The sequence below is a fragment of the Morone saxatilis genome, unplaced genomic scaffold, assembly GCF_004916995.1.
Source record: "Morone saxatilis isolate NCDOM2014 unplaced genomic scaffold, NCSU_SB_2.0 Contig10, whole genome shotgun sequence".
Taxonomy (NCBI): Eukaryota; Metazoa; Chordata; class Actinopteri; family Moronidae; genus Morone; species Morone saxatilis.
Window position 1 is genome coordinate 15,415,700 of NW_023339652.1, and position 21,960 is coordinate 15,437,659.

Sequence of the window (21,960 nt, forward strand, 5' to 3'; positions counted from 1 at the left end):
CAGAGTGGACTGAACTTTAATGTATTTCCTGCAACAATTTCTCTCTGTTCGTTTCGTAGCAAAGAAAACACTGAGAAAAGCTGAAGAAATGCCTGTAATCGCCACCATTATTCTGGACAAATAATGAGCTCTTCCTCATCTGGGAGAGTCTTTCTCAGTGCAAGCCATCCCTCTGCAAATGCCTTGATGTTCCTGCTTTACTCTTCATGCTATAGACACCTTCAGCTTCAGCACAGCCGTGGCTACAGTTAAACATATATATACATACATATATAATTCAAGATTCAAGATTTACATGAACAGGACAAATCTCCTGTAAATCTTTAAATCTCCTTATGAACCCTCTGAAGTATTAAAGTGTGTATGATAGAAAGAAAAGGTGAGAGTGAGAGCGAGTTGGTCGGGCAGTTGGAATAAAAAATAAGAGCGAAAGAAAAGGGAATTGAGACAGATGCTTTAAACCCCTGCATAATAGTTCCTCTGTTAATGCCTCCTCTTTAAAGACGGTAATGGTATGAGTGCAGGTCATGCATGGATAGGTGTGTGTGTGTGTGTGTGTGTTTGACACTCCAGATGGTAAAATTGGATTCTTCAAGAGAGGTCCTGCATTTAGAAGTAATGTTTTTCAGGTTTGATCACATTTATTCATATACTCTTATACGTGTCCATCTCCCAGAACACTCTTCCCTAGTGCCACAATGCCCCTGTGCAAGAAAGGCAGGGTAATGGTCCAAAGAGAAAGAGAAAAAAAAATGTACAAATGAATGCTGTTATGATAAAGATCCTAATCAGGACAAGAACAAAATGAGAGAGTGCAGAAGCAGCTGGAAGTTCAAACTTTAATAAGGGCTTTTAGTCATCAATATTACAAGCTCCTTCTTCCCTCTATGTCCCGTTCCCTCACTCTGTCCACATTACTGCATTTAGTCATCCTTCTCATTTGGAGCACCAAGCTTCTGCAGGACATTTTCCTTTGCCTCACTCTCCCTGTGTGTCAAGTGCAGCACGCGCCTTGGCATCTGTGACTGTAATGTGCATGTCTTATCCAGGCAAACATCCAGCAGATGAAAAACAAAGTGCGGATGGTTACGTATGAGACAAACACCAAAGAAGAGACGTTTCCATCTGCTCTGATACACTGACCAGTGATGACTTGTCTGTCTGCCAGTCCTTCCTTTAGCTAGGATCAATCCAATCTATTCTCCAGTGCCACTGACAACCAACTTTGGATGGTGGACTAGGTTGGACACAAACAATTCACTGGTGTACGCAGAGGAGGAAGAAAGGAACAGGAACGAGTGTTGGTGAATGAAAACAAAAAAAGCGAAAGATTCAGTGCAGAAACAACAAGAACAAAAAGTAGAAGAACCTCAAGCTGAGGAGAATAAAACTGACAGGAGACTGTAATCTGAAGTGTGTGAATGTGTAATGGCAGCGTTCACAGCTGCTGTTGTTGCTGAGACACTGATTGGCAGAACTACAACTGGCGCCTGCCTGTGGTCACTCTCTTCAGCCAGAGAAAAAAACATGTTTGTGTGTGTGTGTGTGTGTGTGTGTCCACGTTATAATGCACAGCCACATCTGTTGTATTGTGTGTGAGTGATATTTGGTGTATGTGTGTACTCAGGGGCAAAATTGTTAAGAGGCTTGCCACACCTCCTCCAACCCTCTTTCACTCTATCCAGTTCCATCAGTGCTAAGGCATCATAATTACCCCCATTAGTGTTTTCTCTTGGGATAAACATGCAAACACACACACACACACACACACACACGGGCACACATAAAACATCTGCACAGCAATCTATTTACTTTTCAGGCCAAATCACACTTCCCTTTTTTATACACACTCGCACACACAGACACGGAGATTAGTTAATTTAATCATTTTTGCTGTTTAGTTCACTATGTGCAATGGAAAAAGACTGGCATGGAAATACACACACGTATACATGCCATCACGTAGACATCTACAGCATGCATGTGATGAATATCAATTGTTCACTGCAAGGATTAAAAAAAAAAAAGGCCGCTCCCTTCGCACTCGCCTTGTTAGAATCCATCCCTGTTTCATCCTCATTCTGAATACCGTGTCCCTATCTATGCTCGTGGCAAAATACACTCCACACACACACACACACTTAGATACACAAATTAGAGTGTGTGGATGTGCATACACTATGCCTTTTGACTGCAGAAAGGTTCCAGTTTATTCATTCCCAGTTTGTGTAAGGCAGTGTGACCAAGTCTATTACACAGAGAAGGAACAGGCTAAAAAAATCTCTATTTCACACACATCACAGCATGTTCCACATAAAAAAAAATGGTTTCATGCTTTTAAGAAAACATCAGTGAAATAGTGGTCTGGCTTCACAAGAAGAATTGTGAAGTCTGTGTTTAATAAAGCTGGTGGTGGTGAGTGTGCGTCCTAAATTTGTGTCAATGACTGCATGTGTCTTTGAATGTGCATATTATGGTCTTACCTCTGCGTCTCGGCGCTGTACTGACCCCTGCCCACTTGATTGACAGCACAAAGTCTGAACTGATAGGTCCTGGCAGGTGTGAGCCCACCCACCGATACCTCGGTCACCACAGCGTCGACCTCTGATAGGTAGACCTTCCACGGTGAGTCTAGACAGAAGACACAAAGATTAGAGGCTGATGATATCTGGCTGAGGCAGGACAAACACAGACACGGGGACACTCAGGACCCATAAATCAAAAGAAAAGAAGGGAGGAATAGATAAAAGAAACAAGGAGGGAAGGTAGAAAGGAAGGAGGCGGGGTGTGCTGAAGAGAATTATAAAGGAAACAAGTACCACAGGATGCAACAAGAAAGTTTGGAGGGAAGAGGGGGGATTAATAAAGAAGCACAGATGCTTCTGTATACTGTTGCCAGCTTGTTGCCAGCTTATCTTTCAGTCTTTCTCCTGAAGATACCACAGACAGATGCACTATTAACGCACCAGCCACATGTGTATCTGTGTAAGTGAGAAGGATAGTGTGTGCGCCATTTAAAGCGAGCCTGGCGAGTGTATTAAAGGCATTGTCTGACATGGAAATAGATTGTATTCATAATGGCCCATTCTCTCTAAAATACAATCCAAAACATCTAATATACTACACACACACACACAGCTGGTAATCACTGTGCACAAAACTCTTGTCCATTTCTCACTGTCTGGATAGAGTCTTCAGCGAAATCGACCAGACGTTTAGACACTTTTTTTCATCATTATTTTGGTGTATCTTTGTAGATGCTACGACAGAGCTGCTGAAATGGTGACAGCAGAAAAAATTTATGTCTCCTTAAAGATTTCAGAATGAAGATAACTTAAAATGTCAAACTACATTAACGTTTGACATTTGTCCATCAGTCCAGCTCTTATTGTCATGTGCCAATGCTTGGCTCTGAATGTTTACCAATCCATCCCCTTAGCTTACAGCATCTGTTTCTCCAGTCATTCTTTTCCTAAATCTCTCTCTCTCTTTCTATTTCTTATTTGACAAAGAGCCAGCCTGCTGTTAAAACATCTGTGGTAGAGAGAGGGTGAGAGACAGAGAGAGAAAGAGAGCGAGAAGAGTGAGAGAGCGTGAGGGAGGGAGGAAAATAAGAGTTTATTTATAGGGAACCTGGATGTACATTTATGCAGCAACACCATTCTCCATATGTCTGCCTCTTGTAAATGAGTGTGTGTCAGTGCCTGGTAGACAGCAAGTGAACAGCTGTTTGCCGCTCAGGGACTATAAAATATGCCCAGACACACAAACACAAACATACGCACATACACACACACGTACTGTTCTCAGAGAGCTCCAGCAGGTAGTACAGAAGCGGGGAGTTCCCATCAAAAGGGCGTAGCCAGGACAGCAGGACGGAGCGGGAGTCAGAGTCATTGAGACGGGCAGTCAGGGAGCGAGGAGAGTGTGGCAGCTCACTGAACACACAAAAAGACAAGACCCAGAAACATGAGATATGAGTTTGATTATATTTGCTTGGCCATCACTTTTCCAGAAAATAAGAGGCAGAACATTGAGGCAGTCAGCAGAACATTACCTGCCCCATCCCACCCCTCCCTTCACATGTAAGAAAATAGAAAAGAAAAAGACAAGAAAAACAATTGGTGTACTCTTCTTTCTGTGGTCATCCACTCATACAATTACACTGTGTTTTGAAAAGTAAATTAAGGACAAATATTTAACTGAGTATAAAAGTCATTGAGGTGTCATGTGGGTCCTCACAGCGCTGTGATACAGTCAAAGAAGGCTGCCATACCTGTTTAAAACTACTTGCTTTTCCTAACAACTCACATCAGAAACAGTGTTAGATGAGAAGATTGATATCATTCTCATATCTGTATGCTAAATGTGAAGCTACTATCAGCAGCCTGTTAGCTTATCTTAGCTTAGCATAAAGACAGGAAACAGCTTGTCTTGTTCTTCATGAAGTCACTACGCCCAGCCAAGAAATAGTCCCGCACCGTGAACCCACAACCTATCATCTTAAATAAATTGTTAAATTAAATAAACAAGATGTGTTTATTAGTGAGCTTCTGAGGTGCTGGCACACAGATTTTGTTACCTTTGGACAGAGCCAGGCAAGCCGTTATACCGAGCTATGCTAACCAGCTATTGGCTGTAGCCTTACATTTACCAGCCAGATCCATTTTTAGCAAGAAAGCGAATAAGCAATTTCCCAAAATGTTGAACTAATACTTTAAAATGTTCATGAGACCTGCGTTTATTGTCTTTCTATGGGTACTGACTGATAAAATTACCAGTCTTAATCAATGCAATATTGTTTGATTATGAGACTCCCTCATTCAGAGTGCAACAAGAGTGAAGTTTTATGTTTTCAATGCCTAAACTTACTACAGGTTTTTTAACTGGTTATGAATCAATTTAACACTGATGCCTCTATACTACATAAACGAAAAAGACAATTGGCTATTTCTGTTTATTTATTTTTAATGCCTGCCATTGGGTGGGATTCCACTTGAATCAATGAAATGAGGTGGGGGAAATACTACCGATTTTGTCCACAGGATTCACTGGGATCAACACAAAATGAAAGTTTATTGTAGCTGCTTTAACTGCTTTTTCTTTTGGTCCTTCCAGACTTTCACAACTCACGTTTGCTTTTGTCATTCAGACAAGTAAAAAAAACAGAGGGAGAACCAACGTTATCTCTTCAGTGAGGTGTTGGGAGATGAGCCTGAGGATGTCCTCAAATACGATTAACAATCTGTGGATAAAACTGTATAAACAGGATAGCATTTTGGAGACACCTTATTATGGATTGCTTTTTTTAACCCTGGTTATAGGTTAGCAGTTTCTCCACAGCCAACTGTCTCTACAAGCCAGCACTACAGCATTATCATACTCTAGTTAACATTCAGCCCTGCACTGTGAGAATATCAGAGGGATTTTAGTGACCCATCCATGCAGGGATGCCGTCATACCACACTTCACTTGTATGCTCTACTGGAGTTCGCAGCACGCTCCGACGCTGCCGCAGCGCTTCAACTTGGCCTGGTGACCACTGTGGTTACTCTGGGTAAAAACCACAACCTCAGCTTCATCTCCAACAACCCACCAACACGTTTCTTATTCTAGAACATCTTTCATTGTCCACTGGCAGACAACCTTACAGTCATTATTATTTTCTTTGGTTTCAAATATAAAAAGAAAAAACAGACAATTGAATGCTGTTGCACTTGACTGCTTAAATGGGTGTCTCGCAGTGGTTTACAGTCCGGGGCTCGGTGCCTGGAGCGAGCCGCTGATCCCGGCTCTTGACACTGATGTCCCAACATATCCATCTCCACTGTCACACCCCTCCCTCCCGTTCCCTTCTCGTCACTTCAGTTCTGCACTGACAATTCTTTCACAAAAGGAGAGAGGGAGAGTATTCATGTGTAGCCTCAGTGTTCTTGGTTTTACAGCCACAACCTACATTATTGAAATTAAGTCAGATATATCTTTAGGAAAAAGGTGGAGGAAAAATGCCTATGTTTTTTTATTCTTACCATATTAATTGTTCGCAGGCAGCAGGAGGGGGTAATCTGGAAACCAGCAGCAGATGTGCACTATGACGACTTGTCCAGACATTACATAACACTTCTCCCCCCCACTCCAGCTAGTTTGTTGACATCTGTTTAAGATACAGCCTTTAATCTTTGTGTCCATCACATGTCGTCGAGCAATAATGGGACATTGAGTCCACTGTGGTGAAGGGGTTATTGTGCTTAAAACAAGGCAGAGTCTTGTTGAGGCCCTAAATTCATTGTGTGTGTTTGGCCTACAAACAGGAAACCTTCTGGCCAGTCGAACAGAGAGCTTTTTATACAGTCATGTACTCTGCTGATGCTCTGAGCTTCCCTGCGGGTTAAATGTGTGCGTATGGTAGTGTGATATCACTTCCACGAAGCATTGGATCTAGCAGATACTATAATGTTTAAGGTGTGGCCAAAATCTCTTTAAGCAACAAGGGGAACGGAGGGTGTAACGAGTTTAACCTTTAAATCTCACAATGCTTCAATAGAAGAGATTATGTCAAATTAGAGGAGTGACAATGAGTCTATCTTCATTAGGACTGTTTAAAATTTGGCCTTAACCATAAATTATAACTTCAAGGGCGTACACCAGTGATCTAGTATTGTACTTCTATTCTCAAGAGACAGATTGTAGCAGGGGCTGAGATGGGCTAACTTTGTATGCTCCAAGCTGTAAAAACACTGGATCCTACAATTCCCATGCAGCTCAACAGCATCTTTCATTAGACGTCCTAAATGCGCGCCTCTTTCAATGCCCACACCTCTAGTATATTATGCAGACTTTACTGTATGTTTCAAGGACAAGCAGAAACATTTTTTTTACACTTCGTACAGAACCCCAGAGGACATTATACAACCGTTTTCACAGGCCGAGAACTCCTCGTGACAAGTAAACTGAACATAATGTGTGAAATCAGTGAAATGACCCCCTTAATAATCAACTGGAGGCAACTCATTGTACTAACTTAATAAATGAATCATGTAATTTGATTGATCAGGTGAACCCTTGAGGCCAAATAATTAACATCAAAATGGACGTCAGTGCTTTGGGATGTTTTGTTTTCTTCAAGTTCCACACTACTCCCCATCCTGGGTGACCTCTGAACCAAAAAGGGTGGCGGGGTGGGAGCAAATATGTTCGACTGAGGAACACGAACATAAAAAAACAAGAGAAAGTGTCAAAAAACACCTGCCATTAAAAGCTGAGAAGGTCACCTCACTTCAAAAAGGGATGAGCCGACCCGCACACAAATTACATAACACAGTTCAGAAGGGCAGGCTGCCCGCGGCGCAGGTTCACAACAACATACGTGTGTTTCTCCACATGCAGCTAATTAGAAAATAAGGCAGCGTAGCGTAAGGTTTAGAAGTTACGTAAATATACAGCAGGATAATCCACCTTGTACTCTGTCACCTGACTGTATACAGGATCACAGCGAGCATTCAGTTCATTAAACTAAAATCTACATTGCACTGAGTATAGATTAAGTTTCTTTCGCCACTTCTGTTAGATGCTGGAATGTAGCTTGGTAATCCTGGTAAGAAATGAGCAGTTTGTAACAGTACATTTACCATTTAGGAATTTATCTGATGCTCTTAGCCCGAGCCACTTACAGCAAGGGTGACTAAACTCCCTGAAACAATATTCAATAGCAGGAAGGCCAATGGGAAAAGAGGGATGTAGCAATATGTTCCAAAAATGATCCTGTCAATCCACTATTGAAATCTCACACACACACACACACAGTTTTCTTGTAATATCATTATCTCTACTTGTGATGTTATTTTCTATAGTCATTATATAAGCTGCTCTCATGACAGTATCACATGTACACACTGACGAATGGTGTAATGTGATTCATGTATATGAAGTCTGTAAACAACAAGCGTGAGAAATGAAAGACCTCGCTGTTTTTACTATATCTTTGTCAAATGTTCAGCTACAACTCCAACTAGAAGTTAAATTAAAATCATACCAAAACACCTTTCCACTCCTTTATTAAATGTGAACCACTGTTTACCCTCTTTGCAATTTTTGAAATCTTCTCATGGCCTGGTTGCTGAACTCTGACCTTTCGGGATCAAGACTAAACCCAGAGCTGTTTGGTTTGGCCAGGCTGAACTAACGAGGTCATGCTGCCCTTTTCAAATAGTAATAGAGCTACTTGGGCATTTGTTGGGTCACTTTCATTTCAGATATTTGTAATGCTGGGGGGGAAAAAAAAAGACCACGTAACCTTGGTTTTCATGAGGAATTTTAGGAAATCTTGCAAGACAATTTTGGTGGAGAAGAGGTGGGTTATTTAAGGACTGCTCCTCCAACTTGTCAACTGTGATCAATCAGTGACATCTTCCTCAGAGTTTGTGGTAAGGTTTTGTAGGTGCTGCTCTTTCATGTCTGTTCAGCCACAGTGTGCATCTCTGCTCATGCTGACAACCCACTTCTTCTTCTGTTCATCACAAACAAACACTACCAAACCTCCCAAAGGCTGTATTTAAAGTGGTGGAGTGTTTAGAATAGACAATATGAAAGCTGCACTATTTTGTCTGTGACAGAACTCCCCAAAACAAAAATATACATGCTTTACAAATGGTTTAATTAAAGCTGCATGTATCAGTATTTGTACATGAACAATGGGTCAAATGATTATGTGTTATGTGAAAGGGGTAGCTAGAAATGAACCTCATTCAGCTTGTTGTTTTTATATCACAGCAACTTCTTTGTTTTGCTTAAGGTGAATAACATCAAATGACAAAGTAAGCAACTAGCTAGCAAACATAGTGGAGCATTTAGGAGCATAAGAGCCAGAACGTTCGTGAATGGAGACCAAAACAAAGCTAAAGGTGAATACTGAATGTTGAGTGAGCATTGGATTTGCATTTATCAGGAGACCAGAAACAAACAAACTTGAAATGACTGATAATGTTGCTCCATGTCAAGAAGTTTGCCAACTGTTTGCCAGCACGTTAGCCATATTAGCTTTGTTAGGTGATAATATATCAGTGTTGTGTTTACAACTTGTTCCAATTCCCTCACTGAGAGAACTACTCCCCTACTAAAAGCAAAATGAATTTAGGTTGAGTTTATATCGCTACATGATAACGAAGCTCCAAGAAGACGACACCTCCGTAACCCTGCTCATTAATGTACTTCTATATAAACCTGGTCACTCCATGGTTTTTGCTTGCCATTTTTGAACTTTGAAGGATTATATGATAAGAAATCCCAAACCCCATCAGGAAAATTCATCAACAGTGTCAAGCTAAAAACTAGCATTTGTCAGCTTTTCAGAGAGGGATTTGTGGATATCACAAAAGAATTCTCAGATTTATTCAGACATCCATGAGCTGAAATCAAAACCTGCAGACATTATATTTAACAATGGTTGTGTTTCACTGTTGTGTGCCCTTATGCTACTTAAACTTCCATGAGTGCATACATTTTCAGCATGGGTGAACAGAGCAGTCAGAGGGTGACCAGTTATCGGATGTGACTGTGCTCTACATGGGCAGTGAAGCTCTGAGCCGAGCGCTGGAAGTAGCTGCGGCGTTACAGTCTCTGCAGCACCGCCACAGCCTGATATGGATCAATATCCTCACAGGGTGCCTTTGATAACACGCAATATCACTACTAGATTTATTCTTGTGTTTACTGTGTCACATGAATTTAAAAATGCCCCCCCCCATCACAGACAGATAAATGGGAGACTTTTATTGCATTTGCTCCATTTTTTTATAGAGATGACTATTTAAAAATCACCACTGTCAGCACTGAATGAATGGGAATGAGATGTACTATAAACAGTACTATAAAACAGACTTGAAAAAGTAACTAGGAATTGTCCTTGAAGGGTTATTTATCTGTAAACTGTACATATATGTAAACTACTCTTACCAACATTTTAGACAAAGCAACAATGACTTTGAAGAAACATAAGGTAGCCCACAGAGATACTGCACCTTATAAACCAATCTAAATATAAAAACCTTCTAATTAACACATGTTTGGGGTTAATGTGGTGTGTCTGAAGCTAGAGCATTCAACCACAGTTCATCAGCAGCTCGGGGGAGGCTTTTCACAGCCTCCTCAACACATGGGCATCAGTCTGAGAGGTTTCCTGCCACATGTTATGTGCATAGCACTGGGATACATATTTTGCATATCCACAGTCCAAGACGGGTGGGGAGCGCCAGGACTTTCCAAACCAGATGAGAGAAAAGCCCTCCGCAACGAGGTGCTGCCATGTGACAAAACTGTAACACGATACGTTTGTTGTTTTGGGTTTTGGGATGGCTGACACTTCGTTGCTGGGAGGGGAAAGGGAAAAAGTGCTGTACATTCCACCCACTCCCCCTAAAAAATGTGCGGAGAAACTCCTCGGGGTCTAAGCAGTGGAACGTCAGACATGCATAACAACAACAAGATGGCATGCCGTAACACAGGTGGGCTCGCCGCAGCTGTCGAGTGGAAGACAGATGTCTGCACTTCTTTATTTAATCTGAATAACTCTAGCACAGTCTGAGAACATTTTCCCCAATTTGGCACACAAATACTCTTGGTGACTCACTGTTTGAACACTAAGAACGGTACAGAGACCAAAAGAGGGCGCTATAAGTAGTACTAATGCGTTGAGACTTGAAGTAAATACAATCATGTGAAATTTCCTGCTTCTTGATCTTCAACCTGCACCACTTCCAATACATTTCCAAAGTACACCTATTCCTATCTAGATGGGGTGAGCCTACCTGGATGCCAGTCTGGACAGCCATGACTGCAAACACAGATGATTCACTTCTTCATTCTGTGGAAAGATAAGACAGAGAGATGGGTGAAAAAGAGATCATATCGACAAGTCAGTTGTACTTCCATTACGCTGCAGATCAAAGACAGTGTCAGTGAAGAAGTTCAGATGGTCGCCTCTGGGTCTCTGAAAAGGGCTTATCAAGATGCACATGGTATCTGATTATGGGCTAGTCAGGCAGTTTAGAACAAACACTTTGACATTTTAAGAGATTTTAAGATTGATACCACTCCAAAGAGTAGGGGGAAAGGGGGAGTTATATACTGGAACTATTTCTTGGTAAACAAAAGCGAGAAGCAGTAACTACCCGGAGTCTTGCCATCACCTCGGTGTTTCCAGACAACCAGCAGAAACGCTGAGCTGATGGATAAACAGTTTGTCAAGAAATAGTTCCACCACGCAACTCCCTGTAAGACTACAGACTGATATTTTAAGATTTCTGTTTGTGTATGGTCTACACAAAGGAGGCACAATGTGTGAATTCAGTTCTAGAGGTTCTGGTAGGCAGGTTTTTGAGAGAACCAATCTAGCCTTTTCCTCCTGCCAAACTAAACTTCTTAGGATTTCAACATCTTTAGTCCTCTATGACCATAAACTGAATATCTTTTGGTTGTGGACAAACCCTTTGAGCCACTGTAATCAACATTTTTCACCATTTTCTGACATTTTTTCAGTCCCTCCAGGAAGTTGCAAGTAACGCAAATTCAACCCTGTGAATTCTGCATGGAATTGCAATTTTGTCTTTTCCACAAATTTGACCAATCGTAGTTTCCTGCGAGTTTCACCATTCATAGCAGTCCCCCGCGCAAAACATTGAGCTATACATCACCACATTGCTTACATTTTATTCTCACTGGAACAAGTCAGCTTCGATTTTTAATGAACACAATAAAAAATAAATACAATTTTGCAAAAAAAAAAAAAAATGCAAGAACATCGTAACATACTTTGCAATTTTTTTTTTTTTTAGAAAAGCTGCCGCAAACAACTAATCGATTAAATTGAGGAAATGATCGACAGATTAATCTATAATGAAAACGATCGTTAGTTGAAGCCCTAAATTAAAATGCATGTAGAGCTCACCAAGGGCTGGACGATTTAATCTAAAATCTATATCACATTATAGATTCTGATAAGTTATTTTTCTAATACACCATAACATTTTATTTCTCATGTTTGTTTACAACTATACGTTTGTACTGAATTATTACCACATGACCAGTTAAAAATTCAGGTGACGGTCTTTGGTTGGATATCTCTGGTTACTGTGGCTATTTTGAGTACACACAATTAAGACAATTTATTTATTAAATGCAATGACAGTGAAGTTAGGTCATTAAGAGAGTCATGATGTTGGTAACTAAATAGATTTGTTTAATCATCCAGCCCTACTCCAGACCCGTCTGACTGCAGGGACACGGCAGAGAGACATGAGAAAACCCTGTGAATGACCTGCAGGCTTAATTGGTTTCACACAGCGACTTTTAAGCTTAATTCAGGACATACCCTGATTATCCCATAGTCCATTCAGTCTTAATCTAATTTCGGACAACTGGCTCATCCATCTACAGTATATTATCAGCCCTTACTATCAGTGATTCCTCTGCAAAAATCCTCAGTTATGAGCAGTGAAGAGTCTTCAGTCTTCTTCCAGTTCACTGTGTAATGAGTGTGTAATCAACTCTATAAGACATGAATTCTGCAGGTTGTCCAGGTGAATCAGCGGGTAAAGTTCAATACCGCGTAACTCTGACGCCCTATGTAGTGATAGCGGAAAGTAGTAACGGATGAACATTACAGAGGACAGTTGAACAGGATATAAGCTGCAAACAGGCACTCAGGATGCTGTGAACGGCCCTCTGGGTAAAAACCAGCCGGGATGTTGTTTTTGTTTGAGTTTTACTGGATTGGACTTTCTCACGAGGAAGTGATGGGGTTAGTCTGAGTGCTCCTCTCTGCCCTTTCCCATACAGGATGTGAAGGATTACCCCGACGCTCATGTCCCCGAGGGTGTGTGTTTGACAAAGAGAGGCTGTGTGGGTGGGGGGGGGAGAAAGCAATCACAAGCACGTAGATTCTAATAACACTGATAATTTGGTCAACACAGCTGAGACAATAGTCCCCCACCGTCACAAACCCCCCATCCTCCTCAGACACGCAAATACCACCTCATTGAAACCTAAATATCCACACAAAAATGGGTTTGTGAAACTTCTAGATGTATGGTGTTTTCCACTGATGTCATCCTGCGCAGAGGGCTGAAACTGATAAGAGAAACAGAAACATCTAGAAATGCCTCGGACACTAAAATCCCATCCTGTGTTGTTCATCAAAAGGGCCAGCCTGAGAGTGCTGCGTCCAGTCATCTGACACCACAACTGCAGCTCGCGGGAGAGAAGATGCAAGTCAGCGGCCAAAAGGACAGGACGGGGCAGGAAGGATGACAACACAAGACAACCTACCTCAGAACAAAAACAGGACAGTAGCGAGCAAGGAAACTGCACCAAACAACTCCGATCAGCCTCGAAAGCACATCCTCGTCAAAACCCTGCGCTGCGCTCAGTGCTGTCCAGCCAGAGCGGCTCCTGCCTTCTGTGGTTCCACGAGTGAGCGGGGAAGGAGAGGCAGCGAGAGCATGACGGGAGGGAGGATGGATGGGAGGAGGAGGAGGTGCAAAAGGAGAGCCCTGACTAATGAAGTGGCTACGCTTCGCTAAGCCCTGACCGCCCCCCCCTCCACACCCTCCACCCCCCACCCAACAATTCCTGTCAAGGCGGGACCCTCTCACCAAAAGCTCCCATTGTTTTGTTAGCTTGACCCTCCCCCCACACACAAACACACACACACACACACACACACACACACACACACACACACACACAACCACACACCACAAAACAACACCTAAACTTCCTCATCTCAAAACCAGCAGCCAAACCAGGAACTCCCCAACCAGGATGCAATGAAATGGAATGAGAGGGAATAGCGGAGGTGAGGTGGAGGGGGGTTACCTCCACTTCCTTTACATCCCCCCATCTCCCTGTAGTCCCACCACAGCACTCCCCCAACCTCCCATACCAGCACTCAGCAGAAAGTTTGACTGAAAAAAACAGGGCAGAGCTTGTCGGCGTGGTGTTTTCTGACGGTCGAGGATGTAGGTATCAAGGGAGATGGACTGTGGAAAGGGTTCAAACAGATCTGGCTTAGAGAGAAAACCCCAAGAAAGCAAAGAAAGGAACATGACGTCATGTGATCGACTCAGATGCACAGATGTTGGTTTTCTGCAGCTGTTCCAACAAGCTCTGTTTAATGAGTACAGTGCCGTTTGATGCAGGATTTTCAGTAAGTAAGTCTAGTATGTAACAGTACATCCATGCCTCCGCCCTTGCATTCTCTCGTTTTGGGAACGTACTGTGGAACATAGTGAAATTAGCCTGAGGTCTTCAATGTACCCTTGATGTTTGGTCAAAGACAAAGGCACAAACACTTCCCTTCACAGTATACTTTGAACAGTAGATCAAACGATTGAAACTAAGAAATGAAACCGCAATTTGAGTGATTGTTGCACTGATTAAATTTAATGACAGTTTCTAGCATCGATATAAAGTAGTACAAGTACAAGATGGAAATATCATTGACTGATCAAAAAAGGTCAATGACCAGCTCTGAAAAGCTTGATTTGTGGCATCTAGGCCAAGCCTGAAAAAGGTTTTCAAAGGGTCAGTGATGTCTTTTAAAGAAGTGTCCCCAAGGCTACAAAGCAGAATAACCCCAAACAGTGACGGAATTACGACATTTAGGATTTCAGAGGAGGGCAACGATTTTATACAATAGAATGGTTCTGCTTCTTTCAGCACGGAGGCGTTCGTGAAGGGTCACACTCAACAACACAGGACAAAGGGCAAATCTCTCGCTCTGGACTCCAGTTGTGTGCATCTGGGGCCTCAGCAGAGCCTGAGAGCGCGACTCCCTACAGGGACCAAAGGCACCCACACACACACAGTCAAATGTCAAGCACAGAGGAGGGCGAGAGAATTGACGCCAAAAAGGGGAGGCGAAGACAAAACATGTTTTATAGTGGTGGTGAACTTGGGAGTGGCATGCTTGAAAGGGCAAGGCTCGACACTGTGACACTGAGCACTGCCACGCACATTCCCCAACAGTTGCTGGGAGAAAACACAATGCTGGCACTCTTCTGCCATACATCTGTAATTTCCTCCACCATCTCCCTGCTTCTGTCGGAATACAAGATTTGGGATCAAGATTTTTGGGGCCAAATATGCAGCCGAGCCTCTTTGTGGATCAGCTTACATCACTGATTGATGATCTTAGGATGAACCATCAATGAACAATTATTTTTGGCGTTTCTGAGAAAGCCTTTTCCAAGAATCCCAATTCTCTGTTAAGATTACAAGAACATTAGCTTTTGTTCAGGTGTACATGTGTGAGCCTTTCCAATATTTCTAAAGCCCCATAAGGATTAACTGAGTGAATGAGACACAGGAACCTGGAGCACAAAAGACCCAGGTCAGGTTTGGGTTGACTAACCTGTATTTCTTGTCAGAGGTGAAATAAAAGCTTTGTTGAGGTTTATCCCCTCAGGAACACTGCTATTTCCAGATTGAATAGATTCAAATATTATTTAAGCATTAAAAAAAAAAGATAATTCATATAACGATTATGGCGAATCAATTTATCTTAATGCATCCAACAAGTTTCTTAAAAACACAACTTCAACTGAGCAGTTATAAAGTGGTTGATCTGAAGGGATGTTCCTTATAAACAAACCACAATTAACTAAGCCAACTTTCCTCATTAAGAGGCCTATTTTCTCCTCATAGTATTCAACACAATCCACTTTGTGCCAGGAAAAGGTGCTGAGTAAATAAGAGGAATTGCCTTTGTCCGGGTACAAATGAGTGGGATAATGGACTTGGAGTCTATTAAAAGCAAAGGATCTAGTCGTAGAGATTCCCTGTAGCCTGAACTAACCATAGATGCTATGTGTGTGTTTTGTTGAGGGTGGGGGGTGGGACATCTGTCCGCATGTTCCCCACGCAGGTCGCCTCTCTCTCTGGTCGCAGCAAGTAATCATTTAAGAGGATCAACGCTATTCCAGACAGTACAGCGCATCCGCCTCCACGACGTTCCGTCATCACAACATACACAGCACGTGGCGCAGGCATGCAGCCCACGGCGGTCCGGCGGTGCATGCGAGCACCCGTGCATAAGTGCAATACAGCAACGAGAACACATTATATAATGAGTTAAAAGTAGAATGTTCAGGCAGCGATGTCCTTTTGATTGTACACTACATGGCATTGTGTGTGTGTCAGGGGAATAAAAACAGATTTCACGTGCGAAAAGAAATTCTAACCAAAGTCGGCTATGTGCAGTTTTACGAACCTCTGGGGTCTCTGAGGTGTTTTTATTTCATCATTTAATTCCCTGGAAGTTAGCACAATTAGAGCATGTGTTCTGCACAGCTTTCCCTCCTCCGCTTTGTTTGTATACCCAACAGTAACTCTGAGCCTGTAGGTTGGGACATTTAGGGGACTTTTAGATGGAAAAACATGCCTTATTTAAATATTTCTCATAATGTGTGATAATGTTAAAGATAAAAGCTTTTTCTTTGGAATACTGAAGAGTTTTCAGCCCTCGTTAATAGCTCAAAAACATCTCAGAAAAGGAAAACATGTCTTTTGCTCTACTTTTCACCACTCTGCATGTGATGTCTTTATTTTTTTGTCTTTATTGGGGTCAGTATTCTTCATCCGAACTGCTTTTCCAATCACGAAAAAGCATCTGAAACCCCCACACCCGATACCTTTCCGATTCAGAAATGGGATGGCTCTGTCTGAAACCGAAAATTCACACAGTCACTTCCATAACTTTGTGCGTACAACCAAGTGCAACATCATGAGCGCCCTAATGGAGAGACTGTTATTCCTATTTGTACGCTTAATTGTGTCTCACCTGATACGAGGTATGAACCCACGTGATATGGCATAGAAACGTGTTTGTTTCGAGCATACCCCAGTCTTTAGGCACTGCCTCTGCTTTTCCTACATCATATATTTTACACCTGAAAGCTTCTGAGTACGGATTCTGCTGGACACAATCTTATTTGAGAGGTTTTTGATGTGAGAAGTCCTATTTTTAGGCGTTTCATTTGATAACTTCAGCAGGCAGAAACGGATGAGTAATATCTTTGTGTGTGTCCTCAGTACCCGTGGTGTGTGAAGTGGCTGCAGGCCAGCTCTCAGGGCCAGCAAACCTCCTGCGCCATTCCTCCTCCCTGCAGTCCAAAGGGGTTCTGCTGGACCCAACTTCCCCCCGGAGAATACTAACTCCTCCTCTATTAAACTCCTTCCTGCTGAGCCCTTTGTGTCTGGACTTAATTACCCTGTCGGAGGAGCGTTTCATTTAGAGCCCGGCCTCCCCCTTTTCATTGCAGATGGGGCCCGGCTGCACTGTGTTCGAGAGGGGAATTCATTCAGTTGAGGAGAATGAAAAAGTAAATATACGTCAACGGTCTGTTGTCGAACTGAGCACGACATCTTCAATCTAACTTTATTTTCTAAAGCAATTCAGTCCCCCCTGGGCCTGTACAAGCTTGCTCATCATGGTGTTCCATGGTAAAAGACGACGCCCCTTTCAAGCAGGATTAAAACATTTCTTGGCCTCCTTCCTCTTGTCCTTGTTGGAGCGGGCTCTCCTTAGAGGTGTGATATTGTGAGTAAAGTCCATCTTAAAGGCTTGAATGAGTGGGAGCCACCTGCCAATCCCATTTTGATTTGTTGAAGCTAATCCACCACACGCCACTGGGTCATCTCTGGACTTTCAAAGCCCCTCAGTGCTGACTCAGGATCAGGCTTACTGCCTTCCCTTCGACAACCTTGACCAGCAGAGGCACCGATGCCAGCTGATTCCAGGTCTGTAAAAAGAGATCAGTTTGCAGCGATCCGTACCTTGCATGTGAGCTGACAAACGAGATTGTCACTGGAGTCAAACAGAAGATACAATCAGCCGTGTATTTACTTAAAACATGTTGGTCCACTGACATCCCCTCTTTACAACCGGTTGCTTTTCAAAAGGACGACTTGTGTAGCCTTACAAAAACTATTGGCTGTCGCATGGTCATCGTCTTAAAATCAAAACACTTGGGATAATATGTTTAACAACCTGTGTGTAGGATTTAGTGGCATCTAGCAGTGAAGTTGCACATAGCAACCAACTGAATACCCTCTTGCCTTTCAAACGTGTAGAGAAACTACAGTGACAGCGAAGCCTACGAAAAAGGCCCCATCTACAGCGTGTTTAGTTTTTCCAAACACTGTAGGCTACTGTAGGAACATAGCGGTCCAACATGGCAGACTGTGGAAGAAGACCTGCTCCCAAACAAACAAGAAAAACCTTCTTCTAATGTAACTGAATTCAAATTAAAACAAAATATCTAAGATGACTTGATGAATAGATTTCTCATCACCTGTCACACAACCTTGCAATAATACTGTCAGTTTTGGCCATTTTAGGAAAAGATGAATGAATGGACTGTGTGTGGTAGTCAGGTGACACGTCACATGCACTGGTTTGTTTACATTTTGGAGAGATATCTTCCTCAGAACTTTGATTCTGTATATTACTCAACAGAGCTAAAGCCAAATGACAACAAGCCAGTTTTATAACGGATTTCCATCAGGGCAGCAGTCTGTGCCAACTGTAAAGTCTGAACTTACAGTTTAAACATTTTCCATTTCCAGAGTCATCTTCCTCATTTTTGAATTCCCTGCCTACATGATGTCAGCAGTCAGTTGACTGTGTCAATCAGCAGTGACCAACACAAGCACGGCATCCTTTACGCTGCAGCAGGCCTGGCAGGATGCCCACTCCGAGCTGTTTCTGCTGACCGCACGCACACACACACACACGACACACACACACCACACACACAACCACACACCACACACACACACACACAACACACAGCACACACACACGACACACACAGACACACACACACACAAAATGAGATCATTTGTTCAGATTGCAGCACAGGCGTCCAGCAGGCCCTGCAGTTTGAAAATACCTGAGCACACCACCAAACCAGCTTGACCGTTCCGCAGCTGTTTGAGAAATGAACTGCCGGTCATCCCATAATGAACAGAAGTGCATCTCATCATGGGTTCATTAAATTAATGAACTGGGACGTGAAGCTGTTGACACAAAGGCGTACCGGGAGGGAACCAGTGGTTGCAAAAGGCTTTTGATTTCAAAAGTGATATTCATACTAGCAGCCAAAAACTGCTGTGCCTTCATAATGGATGTCTACTACTGGAAACTTACCCGTGTAAATACAGTTTGTGAAGCACGGCGGGCTCCCTCCTTTTAGTACACATTAGTTAATTATATTAACCCTTAAATTTCCTTCCCTGATAACACATGTGGTATTCTAAATCCAGTCACAGCAGATAATAATGTTACTCTTTGACAGTTCTGCCAATCATTCATTTCCACTATCACCAGTTCAGATAAGCCTCTGTAGCCCAAACAGCCAGAGACCCCTTCACAACTCTTCAAAGGAGGTCAGGCCAAGGAGACGGGAAAGGTCGAGGGGTTGTCGAGCTCAGCCTAATTAGCCATGTTTTTTGCACATAATAAATCCTGGGTTAGTGTTAATCGGGGGAAGGGTGCGGTGGGATTTAAAAACGTGGGAACCTTCTCACCTTAATCAGCCGTCACCAGTGTTAAGAGCATGGGGGCGAAACCTGAGCTCCCTAGATTATCAGTGAGCAGAAACAAACTCATCACGCCACATAAACAGAGTAGAATTAAAGGATGTATTTTAACAGAGTGACACTGAAATGGAAGGATACACAAACTGTCAAGTGCTGACAGGATATGACACATGATCAGAGAAATGCCAAGACGGTCAATGGCGCAAATCTGCAAACACTGTATTCACATAATTATTGTGTTGTTGTTTTTGTTGTTTAAGAATACCACACGGATTAACTCAACTATCTCCAATTCATTACAAATAATCAGCCACCATCTAATGATATACATGCAATGATGTCAGCCCTATAGATGCAAACTATTACAGTATCTACACACATCCACATACCAGAATAAAAAACCCAAAGTTATACACACACACACACACACACACACACACACACACACACCCATGACCCCCCCCCTCCCCCATTCCCCTCCTGTAAACTCTACCCTAAATAAATGAGGGGTAATCCAAGATTTCATTATCATCTCTATTGTGTCCACACACGCAGCACTGTAGTCCATATGTGCCCACGTGCATTTTTAACTCATTAAGCCTCCTTTGTCTCATCTGTTGTGGTGTGGTGTGGTGTGTGTGTGTGTGTGTGTGTGTGTGTACCTCGGTCTTAACTTCTTTTGGGAGCCTTGGCAGGCCCAAACTGTGAGGCCTGATGCCAAAGATCAAGCAGATGGTGATTATGAAGATAGCTGGAAGTGGGGCTGCTGCTCCTGTGTGCGCTCATTCATTGAGAGCTGGGCAGTGACAGCTTTGTCCGGAACACAGCGCTGTACTGTACGCTCAGTGATCTGGTGACGGATCATTGTACGGTCTAAAAGGACGGCGACATTACGATGATGACACCTCCATTTACTTTACTTACTTTTAGTAAATTGTCTTCCCACCCAAAACAAAAACAAGTCAACTTGCTGAAGTTTTAACTAAATGAATGAATGCACCATCTGGATCTCTAAAGACCTATTTTACTGTACTATTGTTGTATTATTATTGTAATATGGTCCTACAAAAATATTCAAAAATCTAAGCTGTACTAGGTACCTTATAAAATGTACATTGCAGCTCCAAATGGCAGCAAAAAGGTACGTTGACTGTCAAATTGCATTAATACATTTTTTGGCCACATGGGGGCAGTGCAACAAGCTGCTAAACACCATAACTGACATACACATTTATAAGTTGGTTATAGCAACCTATTCTGACACCTGCTGCTAATCTTGTTTCTGGAACCTGGCGATCATAAGTCCAATCTATACTTAACTACTTTTTTGTCTGTTTTGCGTCCGACAAGTCCTTGCGGGCAAATTCTGGCTCGGCTTTAAACCAAAACAATGAACTAAAAGATGCTAAACCGCTCCACAGGACTGAGGGCAACTGCAGAGTTTCATTAACTTTCTGGGTTTGTCACTTTGGGTGAAATCTGTCCCATTACACGTGGCATTCGTTCCACAGTTCCACAAATCCATTTATGTCTGAGATGCATTTACCAGATGAAAGCTGAATAACCAAGAAAGGATAACGACGTAATGCTGGCGAGCCCAGGTTTCTCAGGACAGTGTTAACTAAGATTCAGTTCATTTTGACTCTCTGGTTATAACAGCGTCTCAGTGAGTGTGGATGGACACATTCTCTGGTGGCTGATAAGACAGGTGTGTCTCGGTATGAACATTTAGCTTAGAGCGGTTCATATTTTAACACAGGGAGCACATTTAACTGACCACCGCCAACCACAATGCAACGTGATACAAGCCAATCTTTTAAAAGCCTAGCAGGTCAACCAGCAGGGTCAGCCTGCCCATCAATAGAGATCAATAGAGATGCTGGAAATGATGGGATGTGCTGTGAATTAGTCAGACAATAAAACGCTGTGGTTAATCTTTGAACAGCATGTGAGGATGAATAATAATGACACGCCTTCTCTCATTCACCACCCCCCACCCCCCTCCTTCCTTTTTCTCCAGTCATGAGTTACACATTCATATCGCATTCTGTGTAATGGTGTAAAATAAAATGTGACGACATGCACAAGAAATCACGGTGGAAAAAATGATCCACAGCCACAATTTCAAGTCACCTGAAATCTGAACCACCAGCAACATCTTCTGTTTCTCCATACAGAGTGACTGCGGCGAGAGGAAACGGCCATTCAACCTCATTATCGGGGGAAGTTACAAGGCCAGGTAACAAAATCTTGTTATGGAGGACAAAAATAAACATCACTAGTGTCTGAGATAGTGTGTGAATGGTCTTTCCCCCGGTGTAACCCTCTTTGCAGGAAGCACCTGCGCAGCCTTCACTTCACCCC

The 21,960-nt window shown here is 42.7% G+C and overlaps 1 protein-coding gene across 2 annotated transcripts in view; it reads right to left on the minus strand.

Annotated features, from left to right (window-relative positions):
- gas2l3 (growth arrest-specific 2 like 3) overlaps window positions 1–21,960 on the minus strand; it is a gene marked incomplete in the record, with an annotated part of 31,515 nt that overhangs the window by 8,578 nt on the left and 977 nt on the right. Inside the window, 2 exon segments of one of the 2 annotated variants that reach the window (XM_035676433.1) lie at window positions 10,803–10,858; window positions 13,321–13,507. In XM_035676433.1, the coding sequence (XP_035532326.1) occupies window positions 10,803–10,826 (24 nt within the window). 2 annotated transcript variants of the gene reach the window in all.